Genomic DNA, 15,566 nt, shown 5'->3' with positions numbered 1-15,566 from the left:
GATCTTGGCACAATGCTGTGGGAGAGGAAATAAAGATAGTAATTAGGAGCTGGTACAGAATCTCAAGTTGCAGGCTGTTAAGGGAGGGGTGTGTATGAGAGAAAATGGATCCACTGGCTGGTTAATATAAAAAAAAAAAAAGGGAGAGAGAACATGTATGCCAAGAGTTTGGTGGTAACTCACCAAACACCTCTTTGGAAGAAGTACAGACAGTACTTACCCTGGCTGAAAGCAGCTAGGGAGCAAAGCAGCTGTGGTTTGATGTGGTGAGGTCTTTCCATTGGTTCACTTGGAACGCGCAGAGCTTGGTAAGTCACCATTTTTAACCTTGATGAAATTGCAATACATTGCATTGAGAGATGCAGAAACAGGCCTAGCGCTTGGCCACAAGAATTCCAGTTTCTAGTCCTGTGAAGTACAAGGCAGGAGGCAGTACTGCTCTCAAGAGATAGCTTACATGTAGCTGCCTTCTGCAGGTAAAAATATCCCACATTTGCCCAGCAAGATGAGAACAAATACTCTAAAATCTGGTTGTTTGTTGGGTGGTTTTTTAAAGATGTTAGAATGTTTTTACTGAACCTGTTTTCCAGTGTTAGTGAAAGCTTCCAGCTGCCTTCATTTAAGTAGATTCCTGGTTCTTTTTTAACAGGTATATGTGACAGCAGAAAGCCGTTTCAGCACTCTAGCAGAACTGGTGCACCATCACTCAACAGTAGCAGATGGACTTGTGACAACTCTGCATTACCCAGCACCCAAGTGCAATAAGCCCACTGTCTATGGAGTGTCCCCCATCCACGACAAGTGGGAGATGGAGCGGACCGATATCACCATGAAGCACAAACTTGGGGGAGGGCAGTATGGCGAGGTGTATGTTGGTGTCTGGAAGAAATACAATCTCACAGTTGCTGTGAAAACATTAAAGGTGAGTTTTCAGATTATTAGGCACTGTTCATTCAGTCACCATTTACAACAAGGGTAAGGGAACTGTAATGTTCTCAGTTATACCACCTAATGATAGAAATATCAGAAAGTGGAGTGTGCTATCTGAAAAAAAAAAAAAAAAAAAAAAAAAAAGTAGCTTTGCAGAACAAAATGAGCTTATGAAGCTTGTTTCTAAGCCACATGCACCGGTGCAATTTCTAACTTTGGCCCAGCACACACCTGCATGTCCAAGTCAGATCTGTAGAAATGGTTACCAAGTCTGCTTCCCTTCCCTCAGAAGAGCTGTGGAATCTTTCAGAAGTCAAAGGTGTTGGAAATATCTTCTACAACCTCTCCTCTATTCCTGGAAAAATTCAGCTTCCTGAAAAATTTCAAACCTTTTTGTTTGTTTCAACGGCTACAATTCTGTGTCCTCTCTGAGTAAGGAAGCTTTCAAGCCTAATTTTAATACAAGGCAGGGAAACTAAGAAGCAGATAGTCCTGAGTGTCTTCCTCTCACCAGCCACAACTGCTTTGGTAGCCACAACAGCTACCAGACGAGAAAGCCTAGAACTCCCTGGGTGCTGCAGGTCTGTCACTTAGCCATGCTGCAGGCCAGTCAGGCAGCTTCTCAGGGCTGTTGTATTTTGCTTTGGTAAAAGCCAAACTGGCAGAATGGAGACAAGGTTACCATTATTTCTATTCAGCTAGGATATGTGGTGTTAAGCAGACCTCGGTCATGAATATAAATTTTCCCTTCTTTTGTCTCTGTTTATCTAGGAAGATACCATGGAGGTGGAAGAGTTCTTGAAAGAAGCTGCTGTGATGAAGGAGATCAAGCACCCAAATCTAGTGCAGTTGTTAGGTTAGTGAAATACCTTGCTCTTTCTGTCTTGAGTTTCCACCAAAATGAAATCTGTCTTGTTCAAAAGCAGTGGCAGATTTTCTGTATTTATTTAACTTTTTGAATCAGCTTGGTTATGGGGCGGTATTTCTGACAGCTTACTCCTTTGTGTCATATTGGAGCTGAGAGGCACTAATTTTAAATAAAACATCAAATATAGTCACTTACATCAGCAGACAGCTTTGCTGTTGAGGCATGACTATGCATTATATAAAAGTGTGCAATATCAGCCTCCTGTTAGTTTGTACCCTTGGCCTTAGACGTACTCCAGGGTTCAGTTACCAGGGTCACATTACTTTTCTGTGTTAAATCGGATTTACAGAATTTTCTGTGACTTATTTTTCTGTTAGAACAGAACAAAGCTACAAGAAAATTCAAAGCGAAAGAAAAAAATTATATTGGAAGCACAACAAATACCATTCTTTATACTTCTCAGATCAGAGACATTTCTAGAAAAAGCTCCACTGAATAGAAAAATTAGTCTATAATGAAGCAGAACACAACCAGATCGCTGCTGCTATAAGGGACCCTTGGTATCACCAAATAAGTACATGAGAATAAGGCAACAGAGATGCAAGTCAGATCAAACAACACGTGACTGGAAGAAATCTGCAGGCTTTACAGGTTGGCTGTGCCCTGTTTGTCTCACTGGCGAACGCATGATATGCTGATCGCTATTAAATAGTCTGCATAGCAGTTAATTCTACGAGTACAGATTCTTAAGGAGACACCCTAAACCTTTACTAGTGTTTAATTGCCTCTGGACTTGCTGCTTTCAGGAGCAAAGCTGTCAAGCCAAGCCTAGGATAAAAGGAGAAATGTGAAGAATGTGAAGGCTTTTAAGAATGGCAACTATTCTGTACCCATTTAAAAAAAGGGCACAGATGAAGTGTCTGCCCAGCCCAGTCTGGTTCCAGGTGTAGAGACTAAAAGATTTCTCATCAGAGAGATGCATTTTTGCTCTTTCTGATGCACAGCGTAGTTACGTTTTACTGCTGTATGTGCGTAATGGTATGAGCAGGCATTCAGCAGTGCTGCAGTGGGAGTTCACAGAGATTTGACGTGAGTATCCCGTTGCCCTCCTCCTCCGCTAATACATGCTTTGTACATAATTGCAATGACTGTAGCGAGTAGTCATCCGAGGAATGTGTGAGACTGCTTCGTTAGGAGCAGGTCCTACCATGCTGATCACTTACCCTGCTAGCACACATGGGAGTGCTTCACATTGCTCTGTAATGACATTTCACTCTGGAGATCTTGCCAGTTGACAGGTACCTGCTTCCAGTTGGCCACTCTTTAGCTTTACGAAGGAAGAGAGGGAAAGAAAAGTAAATCGTATGTTTCAAAATAGCTCCTGTTTCATTCTGTAACCCTCTAAAGAAAAGAACTGCTCCTTCACATTTATTGTACCGGAACAGTGGTGCTTTGATGGACGTGTTTCTCTCTGTCCATAAAGTGGATGGACAGATAAATAGACAGAAGCACTGAGTTTTAAGTTGGGCTGCATTGGTCTGAATCTTGTAGAGGGAAGTCTTCACTTTTCAGAGAAACACTCACCAGTAGAAAACTTGACAAATGGTTATTAAATCAGGAATAGTTGTAAGCTAGGGAAGAAATGGAAGCTTTGTTCACACGCTCCCTCCTCTCACTGCTAGGTGTATGTACCCTGGAGCCCCCCTTTTACATTGTGACAGAATACATGCCGTATGGGAACCTGCTAGATTATTTACGGGAATGCAACCGGGAGGAAGTGAGTGCTGTTGTGCTACTCTACATGGCTACTCAGATCTCCTCTGCCATGGAGTACCTGGAGAAGAAGAACTTCATTCACAGGTGGGCGAAGTCACATTGAGCTGGTACAGTTTCAGGTTGCAATGAACAGGGCACCAGCATGGTGGCCCAGGAATTCCTCCTTTTGGGGAGGTTTCTTCCAGAGTTAGGTTTCACTCTGGCTTATCCATTGGCTGTTTTGGTTTCAATACTGTCTTGCAGTACCTTCTCCCCATGACTTTTATAGAAGACTGACAATCCGACGCACAACTGTTCTGACAGCTGTGAAAGTTGGTGCTGTCCTGTTCTGAGGTATCCCCTATGTGCAGGACATTGTCAACCCCAAGTCCTATTTTAATCCAGTCAGATAAAGTCAGGCCATAATGCTGTTAACAGCATGTGATGAGCTGCTGATCTCATCCTGTTCTCGGGAAACATAAACTGTGCGTTGTAACAGCTGTCATTGCTGGAAATTTAATAGAGTTTAAAGAATGAACACTAACCCTGATTCACCTTATTGCTCCTAAGAACAAGCAACTCAGTTGCTGACACTGTTCAGAGCAAAGCTCACATTGCCTTTACTGATGTATAAAGGGAGCGCTTCCCAGTTCAGAAGAGAGGGACAGGCTATGCAACCACAAGACTGTATTCAAAAGCCCTGCTCTTGCTCCAGTAATGGAGTGTGCTTTTTTCTTTTGTACAGAGACCTGGCAGCACGGAACTGCTTAGTTGGAGAAAATCACGTGGTGAAGGTGGCTGACTTTGGCTTAAGTCGACTCATGACTGGAGATACCTACACAGCTCATGCTGGAGCCAAGTTCCCAATCAAATGGACAGCTCCTGAGAGCCTGGCCTATAACACCTTTTCAATCAAATCAGATGTATGGGGTAAGAAAACTCCACTTCCATGTTCTTTTTTCTTTTTTCATTTTGTTTTTCTTTGCCAGCCTAGACAGTAACTTGCTTTCTGGCCTGGGCAGAAACGTGGGGATGAGATGGCCACATGCCAGGCCACAACTTCATTAATCAATAGCATTTTTATCATGTAATGTCTTCACCTAGACTGGCCTGAAATATCTGCAAGAAAACGAGGCTACCTCAAGCTGCAATAAAGGCCCCAATGTAATGAGCAACACAAAAGGAGGGCAGATTTATGACCAGGAATTTTGTTTTCCTCCTTTTGCAGCCTTTGGGGTGCTGTTATGGGAAATTGCTACCTATGGGATGTCACCATACCCAGGCATTGACCTCTCTCAGGTGTATGATCTGCTGGAAAAGGGCTATCGGATGGAACAACCGGAGGGGTGCCCTCCAAAGGTTTACGAACTGATGAGGGCATGTGAGTATCTTCTTCCAGTTTGGGGGACAAAGCATGGGAGGGGTGGGAGAAATCTGTAGTTAACTCTGGAGTCTTTGCTTCTTACGTGCCGTTCCATTTGCTAACGTGGAAAAGGCCCTGTCACCTGAGACGTACCTGGTTACTGACGCACAATGATCTCTAGGGAACAAGAATTCACTCTCATTGTAGCAAATCGTACTGGTGTTTTGTCAGTAGGACTCTTTACTATGGAATCACCAAATTAGAAGGAAATTTAGTTCCCTGCAAATACAGCATCTGTGCAGGAGAACGTAGTTGATGAGATTGCACAAAACAAATCCTCCAAGCACGCCATGAAAAGCTCCCTCATGCTCCATAACGAATTGAAAATTTACTAATAAAAGGCCAAAAGATACAGTTTGCTAACAGAAGAGAGCAACAATGTTTAAGAGCACTGTGAATCTCCTTCAGTCCAGCAAGAGCAGGGAATACACCGGGCAAAATGCTGAAGATCCCAGGGAGCAAACTAGGCCATGCTGTTTAAGTAAGGCAAGCAGCTCTGAGCAGAGACCCTGTCAGTGTGACCAGGGTGGGAAGAGAGTCCTTGGCGCTAACTCAGGCAGTCTGTGTGGCCCTCAAGGTTAAACCATGACAAGGTACAAGACAGACAAACCAGGGCTTAAGAGACCATTCAACCTGACTCCAGCAATGCCTGATCCCCAACATGTCAAAGAAAGTCAGGGCAAATTTCAGTTATGGAACAAAGAAGCTGGGTAATGATGAAGGATATTGCTTTAGAAAACTTTCAGGAAGCTGATAAAAGCCCAAAAGCAGGGAATTCATATGATACTAACGCAACCCAAAATGAGCAGAAGACCAGGCACTTTCCAGACGCTATGGTAATATCGGCAGATAGTGCTTCCAGCATACATTCCCCTAGTGCAGATGTCTAACTACAGAAATTACACTTTTTGTGATGATACCCTTCTAAACTTTCCAAGATCCAACTTAGATCAACGCACTCTCTTGTACCTTCCCCCACAGGGGTGCATACATTCTCCTTTTGGAAGGCTCTGCCTGAATTTCAGTATTAGGAGCACGTGAGCAGAATGTTGCCTGGAGCTTTGCACACACAGTTATGTGTGACTGGGCTAGATGTGTTCAGTCCAGACTGAACCAGCCAGGGTAGCAAACGTGGAATTCTCCTTTGCCCAAAAAATTCAGAAGGAGGGACAGAGAGATCAGACAAACCTGTGGAGTTGACAGAGAGCTGGGATTTTCAGAATTGATTCCTTCCTCTCAAGATCTGTTTGTTAGGATATGGCAGAGTGACTGACTGCTGCTCTGAGTTACTATCTGTGAATGAATCTAAAGCCTGTTTAATAGTAGGAGATCAGAGTCTGACTACAGTTGAGAAAGCTTAGGTATTTTCTGTCTCCTTGGACAAAATAAAAATTTATCTCCTGCCTGTTTCAGGCACTGCGACTTATCCTGCTTTCTCACATTGCAGGCTGGAAGTGGAACCCACCAGACCGACCTTCCTTTGCCGAGACCCACCAGGCTTTTGAAACCATGTTCCACGACTCGAGCATCTCAGAGGGTGAGACCCTGTCGCTTTCTGAAACAGTACTGGAGGTTATCCCCTGGCGTGCTGTGTCTTACGCACAGGCCCTTAAGTCTTGCCTGCTAGCAGTGGAGGTTGTGATGAAGCTTCGTCTCTTACTTAATTTCTTAAACATAAGTGGGTAGATACGTTCTCTTACTTGCTGCACAAATACTGAATAACCTTTAGACATATATCAGCGCAGGGGACAGTATGGTTTCATTTGAGCGCTAAGGTGCCAAAGACTTAATTGAAAAAATACGAACTCCTCTGTTAGAGGCAGACTGAAGAGTATGGAACAGTGAGTGATGCTGAGAGAAAGATATATGCATATCACAGTCCCTTGCTGACTGAAGCAATTAGGTCATGAAATATTATTCTACCAGCCTTCACTTTTACAAAGCGCCTTAATCTCTGGATTTTCTACTTAGCTACTTCTAGGAGTGAATCCGTGCAACTCAGCTCTCAAATATAATTGGCTAGGAGGTAAATACTGGTGAGAAGTGTGATACTAGACAGCAGACAAGCAGAAGTGTCTGTGCATCTTCTACGTTTTAATATTAAATATGAAGCTGATCCATCCACTTCCCTACTACGGAAAAAACACACCAGGTCGAATTCTATCAGGGAGGATCTAGAATAGGCACAGCAAGTGGCCCACACAAATGCCACCCTGGGTGTGACCAGGAGGTTACAGGGTTTTTCCCATTTTTTTTCCCAATCACATACCTTGTGTTGATGTTGGGAAGGAAACGTGCACTCTTCATCTCTGACAGGGATGTGCAGTGCTTTTCCTTAAGGGAAGCAGCTTAAATCCAGATCCAGAGAGGACACAACTTTGAGGGGATCCCAGGAGCATCAACTGGAGGCACCTTAATTAAAAACAGGGGCAAATGCTTTCAGGGCTGGCTTTAGCTCTTGAGCAACCCTCAAGCCTGCAGAGAGCTAGATTCATACTAGACCTCTTGTACAGATCCTACCACTGGGTTTTTTTTGCTGAATTATGAAGATGTAAATGAGTTTGAAAGCATTATGATAAACAACTGACCCTGAATACCTCTAGACTTGAGCAAAAACTAAATCTGTAAGTGTGTATTTCTCGGTCGCGTATCTCTTCTTGCCAGTCTGCGTTTGTAGTAAAGACCAAGATTTTCTTTTCTTCTGCTGGTCTCTGTTCTAACTATTCCCTTTTTGGTTGTTTTGTTTGGGTTTTTTTCCCTTACAGAGGTAGCAGAGGAGCTTGGAAGAACAGCCTCCTCCTCATCCATAGTACCTTACTTGCCCCGGTTACCCATGCTTCCCTCCAAGACTAGAATGCTGAAGAAACAGGGAGAGAACAAGGAGAACATTGAAGGAACACAAGATAGTGTGGAGCACTCAGCTTCCAGCTCAGCACCAGGTATGGGCACTGGGCCAGTGGCAATGAGGCCATGTGTTCTGGGCTAGGATTGCTGCTGGTGTAAATTGCCAGAGGAACAGAAGACAGAAAAACGTGACATGAGAAGGGGCTTTGTGCTGCTACACCATTAGGGCTGTTGGCCTCCTCAGCAGCCCCACTATTCACTAGCAAATAGAAAACACTGTAGTTTTTTCAATGTTCTTTTAGTAAATCCAGTTGTATTTTCTCATTTTAAATTTAGTTCTGCTGCTTCTTTTAAATGACAGCTTCAAAATTAAAGTTGACAATGCAATGAGATTTTCTATTATGCTTGTGGTATTTGGGGAAAGAGGAAAAACTACAGGAAGGGAATAAGAAACTGGAAGGAAAGAGCAACTTCACTTTTTCCTGAACCCTCTCCTAAGTGGCCTCCTCAGTATACACAACAGACAAATCACACATGCAGAAGCGGAAAAAAAGTTCTTAAAAAACTCACAATCACACCAGCCTCGCACAAGAATAAAAGTGCTAACTTCCTCTCTCAATTTATCTCTGCAGAACCTGTGCAGCTAAATACGCCAGGCCCACAAGGCCCACTGCAGGATAGGGAAGTGGGAATGGAAATTGATTTTGCAGATTCACACTTGTTTCTTCTGTCTAGGTTTTATCAGAAGCACACAGCTGACAAGCGGGTCTCCCGCGCTGCCTCGCAAGCAGAGGGACAAGTCACCCAGCAGCCTGTTGGAGGATGCCAAAGAGACCACTTTCACCAGGGACAGAAAAGGTGGCTTCTTCAGCTCCTTTATGAAGAAGAGGAACGCTCCCACACCTCCCAAGCGCAGCAGTTCCTTCCGGGAGATGGAGAATCAACCCCATAAGAAATATGAGCTGACGGGTAACTTTTCATCTGTTGCTTCCTTGCAACACGTGGACGGGTTCTCTTTTGCTCCCACACAGCAGGATGCAAGCCTGGCGCCACCCAAGTGCTATGGTGGGGGCTTTGTGCAGAGGACCTTCTACAACGATGACGGCACTGGTACCAGCAGTGGTGGGGGCGTAAGCACTGGTGGTGGGTGGTCGGGCATCACTGGTTTCTTTACACCACGTTTGATTAAAAAGACACTGGGTTTACGAGCAGGAAAACCCACTGGCAATGAAGAAGCTTCAAAGCCTTTTCCAAGGTCAAACTCTACATCTTCCATGTCCTCAGGGCTTCCAGAGCAGGATAGGATGGCAATGACCCTTCCCAGAAATTCCCAGAGGTCAAAAATCCAGCTGGAACGGACAGTGTCCACCTCCTCTCAGCCCGATGAAAGCACGGGGAGGGCCAATGACCTGCTTCCCAAAAGGTTTGAAGAAGGCCCTGCTTTGACCAGAGAGAGACCAAAAGCAAAACTCTTGCCGAGGGGTGCCACGGCACTCCCTTTCCGAGCCCCCTCCGGGTCAGAAGAAAAGGAGGGTCCAGGGCTAGCAGCAGCTCCTAAGGGCAAAGAAAAAAACAGCGGCCCACGGCAAGGGGCCCTTGAGGACGGTGAGAGACCGGGGTGGTCGTCTCCAGTAAAGGCTGCAGCAATACTTCCAACCACTCATAACCACAAAGTGCCAGTCCTCATCTCACCCACTCTAAAACACACTCCAGCAGATGTGCAGCTCATTGGCACAGACTCTCAGGGTAATAAATTTAAGCTCTTATCTGAGCATCAGGTCACTTCTTCCGGCGACAGGGACCGGCCCAGACGGGTAAAACCAAAGTGTGCTCCACCTCCACCACCAGTGATGAGGCTCCTACAGCAGCCAGCTGCCTGCTCCGATGCAGCAGAAGAGCTGAGCAACACGGCGGGAGCGCAGCACGGACTGGAATCAAGCGAAGGGAGTAAGAAGGCAGCAGCAGCAGCACCTGTTGGTGGAAAATCTGGGAGGCCTGTGATGCCTCCACCTCAAGTGCCTCTGTCATCGTCTTCCACCTCCCCAGTGAAAATGGCCAATGGCACAGCTGGTGCAAAAGTAGCACTAAGAAAGACCAAACAGGCGGCTGAGAAAATCTCCGCAGACAAAATCAGCAAGGAAGCACTGCTGGAGTGTGCAGATCTTCTCTCGAGTGCCATCGCCGAGCCAACACCAAACAGCCAGCTGGTGGACACAGGGCACCAGCTGTTGGATTACTGCTCAGGCTATGTGGACTGCATCCCGCATACACGCAACAAATTTGCCTTCCGGGAAGCCGTGAGCAAACTGGAACTCAGCCTGCAGGAACTGCAGGTGTCTTCAACAGCTGCTAGTGTCCCTGGGGCAAACCCCGTCCTTAATAACTTATTGTCATGTGTCCAAGAAATCAGCGATGTGGTGCAAAGGTAGCTACTGTCAATCTGGGTAAGAGAAATACACACGGGGAGGGGGGGACTTTTTTCTGTACTGATGCTTTCAAAAGGAAAGACTGATACTTGAGTATGTGAAGTACCTCAGATCACTGAGTTCTCCTCACGTTTACAGGTTCATCTCAAAAAAATGGGGATGGAGAGGGTAGATTAAAGCTGTAAGGGGCAGAACATCAAGTATTTGTCCCTACCTAGTCAGACTGATCTGCTTGGTATGGCAGGGGAAGGAAGTTCCTCGTTCCTCCCCTGGAGAGGCAGGAGAATCGATGGCAGGTTCTTGCTCTGGGAAGGATGATTTGATGTGTGATAGCCGGAGTACTGGAGCAGCTGCAGGCTACGTGGCTGTACGGATCCTCCCCGTCTGCACTAACGCGTGCTTTGGTCTCCTGACAGGGCAGAGGACTGGCACGGGGGCTGCGCTGGGACCACCGGCCGAGCAGCCTGAGCTGGAGTAGCTCGGAAGCGGGAGGGCGCGTGCAGCTGGGGGAAGGTCTAATGCACTGACAGTATTCAGAGCTGCTGGAGGTGGATGCACTAGCCCAGACGGCTTACTTCCACAGCGCTGCTGCTGCTGCTGTAATGAGAACTGCAAAATTACTTAATATATGAAACTATCCCTTTTTCCCTCCTGTCCACCTCATCTACCACATGTTCTCATCTTCGTTGTATTGGAAGCGTCAGGGATGCTGGGCAGACTTACCACTGGAATACCCCCTTCCCCACCACACAGCCTTCACTTAGCTGATACTGATTTCTAGTGGTCTAGCACGAGTGCTGCTTGATGGTCCTTTGTGGGTAGTTCGGGGCTCTTGCGCAACTCGCCAGTGTTGTTAGTGGGGTGGGTGGATTGTTTTTTGGTTGTTTTTTTTTAAGCTCTAGTTTTTAACTTGCTACCAGGTTGACTCCCCAGTTCAGTTTCATCACTTTAATGGACCCACGATAGGTAAGGCAGAGCCTCTGCCACCCCTGGCTGTTCCCCGCTTTCCTTTAGCAGTCATGGCACTGCAGGGCCAGCTGGAGAGCCAGAAGGCACAGCCTGGCCTGCCCACCACGCACCCTTGCTGCTGCGGGATTCCCTGGAGCGGTCCCTACTCTTGGCCTAACACTAACACTTCCCTCCGACGGCTTCCTGGGATTTGTTCAGGTGCTTGCGGGTGCTTTCAGCTTCCCTGCGTATGGAGGCGACTAGGTGTGTCAGCACACAGGGGAACCATAGCTATCTTTTTTTATTTGTTCCTGTATTTTAAAGGCTATGCCAGAATCTCATGCAGTGGCATAGGGAACATGCACAGACTGCATGCTCCTCCGCCTGAGACAACAAATGTTACAGCCCTGCCTTGGGGAGCTCCCACTGGGTTACGGTCTTCTGATGCCTACCAACAATCCCAGAATGAAAGCAGTCACGTGGTTGAGATTGTTTTCCTTGGTCCTAGTGCTGTTTGTAGACTGCTGTGGCCTCAAAAAGCTGGTCTTCTGTGTATACGCACAACTCCCTGAGATTTAAATGTACTGGCAAGCAGGAAGACCTCAGCCAACTGTTGGTTTGCAAGAGGAAAAAAACCAGGCCTGATACCTAGCTCCAAATACACGTTACCCTGCGGGCTGCTGCTCACTTCACACTTTTGGTGATGATAGAAGATCTCGCTTGCTTTGCACCTTAAATCTTTTATTTTTGGCTAAAACGCTTTTTAAACTTGTTTTTAAAGTGTGACTGTGCTGCTTTTAGTTTGAGCATTTAGAGTTGAGCTGGGGCACAGGTGTGAATTTAGAAGATGGGCACTTCCATTTCTGTCTAGAAGTGTTGCCCTGTTGGTGCTGTCTCAACGAGCGTTCCCCTTTTTTCCATGGAGCATAGCGAGACGGGGCCTGAAAAAGTCTTTATAAAAGGGCTGGTGTCTGAGAATCCTCATTTTATTACTGGTCTGTGGTAAACAAAGTTGTGTCACAATGCATGAATGCACACCAGTGGAGCAGTATGTGAGATAAAATGGACCACGTGAGCTTTACTGTCAAAGCGAGTGAAATGGTGACGAAAAAAAAGAAAAGCAACCCCTCCACCACAACTGGCAAGCATTCAAGTGAATTAATTATTTCTATGAGTCAGTTTTACTCTAGTGAGCTGGTACGTAAGTGGCGACAAATGAAAGTACAGCGTGGGTTACTCAGCTTACCCAACAAAGCTGGCTGTCCAGTTCTGCAGTAGGATCTGCAGCTTGCCCAGGCTGTCCTGCAGCTTGCCCAGGCTGTCCCTGCAGCTTGCCCAGGCTGTCCTGCAGCTTGCCCAGGCTGTCCCTGCAGCTTGCCCAGGCTGTCCCTGCAGCTTGCCCAGGCTGTCCCTGCAGCTTGCCCAGGCTGTCCCTGCAGCTTGCCCAGGCTGTCCCTGCAGCCCTCGGGCCAGCCGGCCGGGGGAGGCTGTGCTGGGGCTCTTTCACGAGCACCAAACCGTTATCTTGTAGACTTTACTGAGGGCTTTTGTGGTTTACCTTATCTCTTTCAGTCATCTTTATCGAAGGTGTGCATCGCTGCACACCAAACTAACTGCCTTTGGAAAGGTGACCTGCAAAGGGAAGAAGGCTCGTGGTATTGCTTCACACGGCCTTTTGAACAATCAAAAGGATTTAAAAGCTATGGGAGCTTTCTTTGGGGCAGAAGGGTAGGTCTTGTTTGGCAGACAATCGTGAGGTTTCATCATTGTACTACTACTCAGCCTAGGACAAACGGACCGAAACTGAAGTGATTCTCAGGGGAAAGGTATTTTAACCAGAAAATTTTAAAGCTGTTAGTCCGGTTCTGATGAGTATTTTGAAAGAAGCCTTTTTTTTTTTTTTTTTTTTTTCTTCCCTGAATGCCAGTCTTCCAGAAAAGCTCCAACAAAAGTGATGAAATAGCAAGCAATTCCTAACTACTAAAACTCCCCTCTTGGCCCTTTCCGAAGAAACTAACTGTGCCCCAAGGAAGGACTGGTTCCCCCCGACTGGTCACCCCCACTTTCCTTCAGGTGCCACCTGGTTTCTCCTCCCCCACGGCAGAGATGCCATAGCCATCATCTGCTTTCACAGTCACGGAGTGGCTGAGGTTGAAGGGACCTTTGGGGATGGCCAGGTCCAACCCCTCCTCTCAAGCAGGGCCATCCCCAGCCGCGGCAAGACAGATTTTGAATGGCTCCAAGGATGGAGACTCCACAACCTCTGTGCGCAACACAGAAGCCAGTTCAGTTCTTATCCCTATGTGGTGGATAAACACAGAACAGTGGGAGCCGGGAATGTGCCCACCATAAACCCTGTGGAGTGTTTCCTCCGCTCTTCCTTGTTGTCTCACATCAGGTACATAGATGGTGGCAGAGGCAGTGCTGACTTGAGCCTATTTTTTTTTTTCCCCTCAGGCAGGGGCTGCAGACTTGTTGCTGCTTCTGCTACCCGACAGCATTCTTCCTAAACTGGAATTTTCCCCTGCCCCCTGGCAGGATAGCAAAAGGATTGTATGTGGGAGAGCTGGTTCTGCTGTACATCACCATTCAGTTGTTCTTCCTTCCGCAGCTATTCTAAAATTGTTACTGTTCCTTCTCCCTTTTGCTAGGTTTGGCTTTCTGTTCAGCCTTAAAGGTCTCTACCGTAGCAGTTTCTCTGCTTTCAGCCTTGCACAGTATGTTCAGAGGAGCGTAAGGATGGTGAAGCCCCGTTGTTTGTCCCAGCAAAGAGCACTTCTCGCTCCGCTGTTTAGGGAAACAAGGCACAAACTCCTGTCGCGTTTCCTCACCACTGTCAGGCGGCCTTGGGGGGTAAGGATGCAATTGCAGCCGGGCTCTCTCACTTGCACTAGTAAGAGCTAGAATTTAACGTAGTCTTTGCAACAGGGGGTGGCATCACATAGGGCCTGGTAATGCCAAGCACAAAGCATGCGCTCACACGAGTGAGTTGATGTGGGGCACTTTCTCTTCCTGCACTGTACACCCTTTTTAACCCCAGAGGTGGTGCACGTGGCTGGCTGACAAGCAGCACTTTGATTTAATCGTATTTTCATTAGTGTGGACGGGGGTGAAGCTGAATTAGGAGTCTGGGTCTTGGGACTGGATCAAATGTAGCCACTGGGAAAACGGAATTGAATGGGGCGGCGTTGCTGATGCAGAACACGATGGGAAAGGGGGGCAGGGGGGGCTGTCTGTTCCGGTCCTCCTCACAGGGGCATTTCTCCTGAGCACCGCTGGCCTTGTGGCAGTGAGACACGGCCAAACACACGCATGTTGACATTCCCATCAGGTGTGCTTTTGCAAGAGTTTTATGGCACACCACTCTGCAGGCAGCAGGAACTAAACCCCACAGCGTGGGGCGGCAGCTGGACCAGAACTGCTGCGTTAACAGAGCAGCCCCTCGCCCAGAGGCCGCAGGTGTGTGAGCAGGTAGGATGGGTTACACCACGGTGCAGTCAGAGAGGAGAGAAATCCAGACCCTGATGTCTGTACACTTACCTACGGCAGGCTTCCCCCGCAGCTGAGGCGCTCTGCCTTTTGCTCATGGGTGCTCTCGGGCATCAGCAGCCACGACAAGCACCAATGAATCCAGGAGATCGGTTTTGCAACCTACCAGGCTGCTCTCTTCTCTTGTAAAACGCCCAACCCAGCCCTGCCGCTGATCAGTAGCTGGCGGGAGAGCCGGAGGGGAGCGACTACAGCATGCTCGGAAACCTCTCGCTCCAGTGAGTGGCACCATCCAGCACAGATGGGCACTGGGCTCGCGCTCCGGTTCCCTGCAGTGGGCAACAAAACGTTCAGCCTATTCCCTGGTGGTAGGAAATAAGAGGTTATGGGACACCTGATGTATTAGTAATACCTACACAATAAGAAATGTCTGTACCAAAGGAGGTCACTCTTCCAAATGTGTCTGTTGTGCATGGGAGGGAAAGCCCAATCGGCTCAGCACGCTGTTTGTATCAGTAGTGAACTCATTGAGAGCAGGAATGGATTAAAATGAAACACGTTAATCACCAATCACTCTACCAGTGTTGTCAACTGTTTTTGTTTTTAATTGTTATTGTAATATATTTTGGTTGTTTTTCTAATTTAATTCTCTCACTATCGTCTGACTGTGAACTGCGAACAGTGTTAAACTTGATGTAAATAAGGCCCTTTGAAGGGCCTCTTTGCCTGTCGTTCCACAAAGTTTTGCCAATTTGCATTTTGTTTTAAATAAAGGTTGCAATATTTTATTGGCAAAAACCACTTTGAGTATATCCTGCTTTTTTTTTCTTGAAGGAATATTTCAAGCTGCTCATTACTAACCTGAAGTTGGTTATTTTGGGTA

At 46.9% G+C, this 15,566-nt stretch overlaps 1 protein-coding gene and 1 long non-coding RNA gene across 3 annotated transcripts in view; one reads left to right on the top strand and one right to left on the bottom strand.

Moving 5' to 3' along the window:
- ABL2 (ABL proto-oncogene 2, non-receptor tyrosine kinase) overlaps nt 1-11,980 on the top strand; it is a 46,599-nt gene extending 34,619 nt beyond the window's left edge. For both annotated transcript variants that reach the window (XM_055815561.1, XM_005231628.3), the window contains exons 4-11: nt 650-922; nt 1,702-1,786; nt 3,481-3,658; nt 4,299-4,483; nt 4,782-4,934; nt 6,424-6,513; nt 7,742-7,915; nt 8,556-11,980. In XM_055815561.1, the coding sequence (XP_055671536.1) occupies nt 650-922; nt 1,702-1,786; nt 3,481-3,658; nt 4,299-4,483; nt 4,782-4,934; nt 6,424-6,513; nt 7,742-7,915; nt 8,556-10,249 (2,832 nt within the window). In that variant the 3' untranslated portion in view covers nt 10,250-11,980. The remainder of the gene's footprint in view (nt 1-649; nt 923-1,701; nt 1,787-3,480; nt 3,659-4,298; nt 4,484-4,781; nt 4,935-6,423; nt 6,514-7,741; nt 7,916-8,555) is intronic.
- LOC114010541 (uncharacterized) lies at nt 5-7,719 on the bottom strand. The gene is made up of 3 exons (XR_003552002.2): nt 7,246-7,719; nt 3,022-3,125; nt 5-327 (listed from the first exon to the last, which is right to left on the bottom strand). It is a non-coding gene; the product is annotated as an uncharacterized LOC114010541 (long non-coding RNA).
- Nucleotides 11,981-15,566: the final 3,586 nt, after the last annotated feature.

This window comes from Falco peregrinus, chromosome 10 (assembly GCF_023634155.1).
Source record: "Falco peregrinus isolate bFalPer1 chromosome 10, bFalPer1.pri, whole genome shotgun sequence".
Classification (NCBI taxonomy): domain Eukaryota; kingdom Metazoa; phylum Chordata; class Aves; order Falconiformes; family Falconidae; genus Falco; species Falco peregrinus.
Note: the sequence above shows the minus strand (reverse complement) of the source record. Positions and strands in the feature narration are given on the sequence as shown.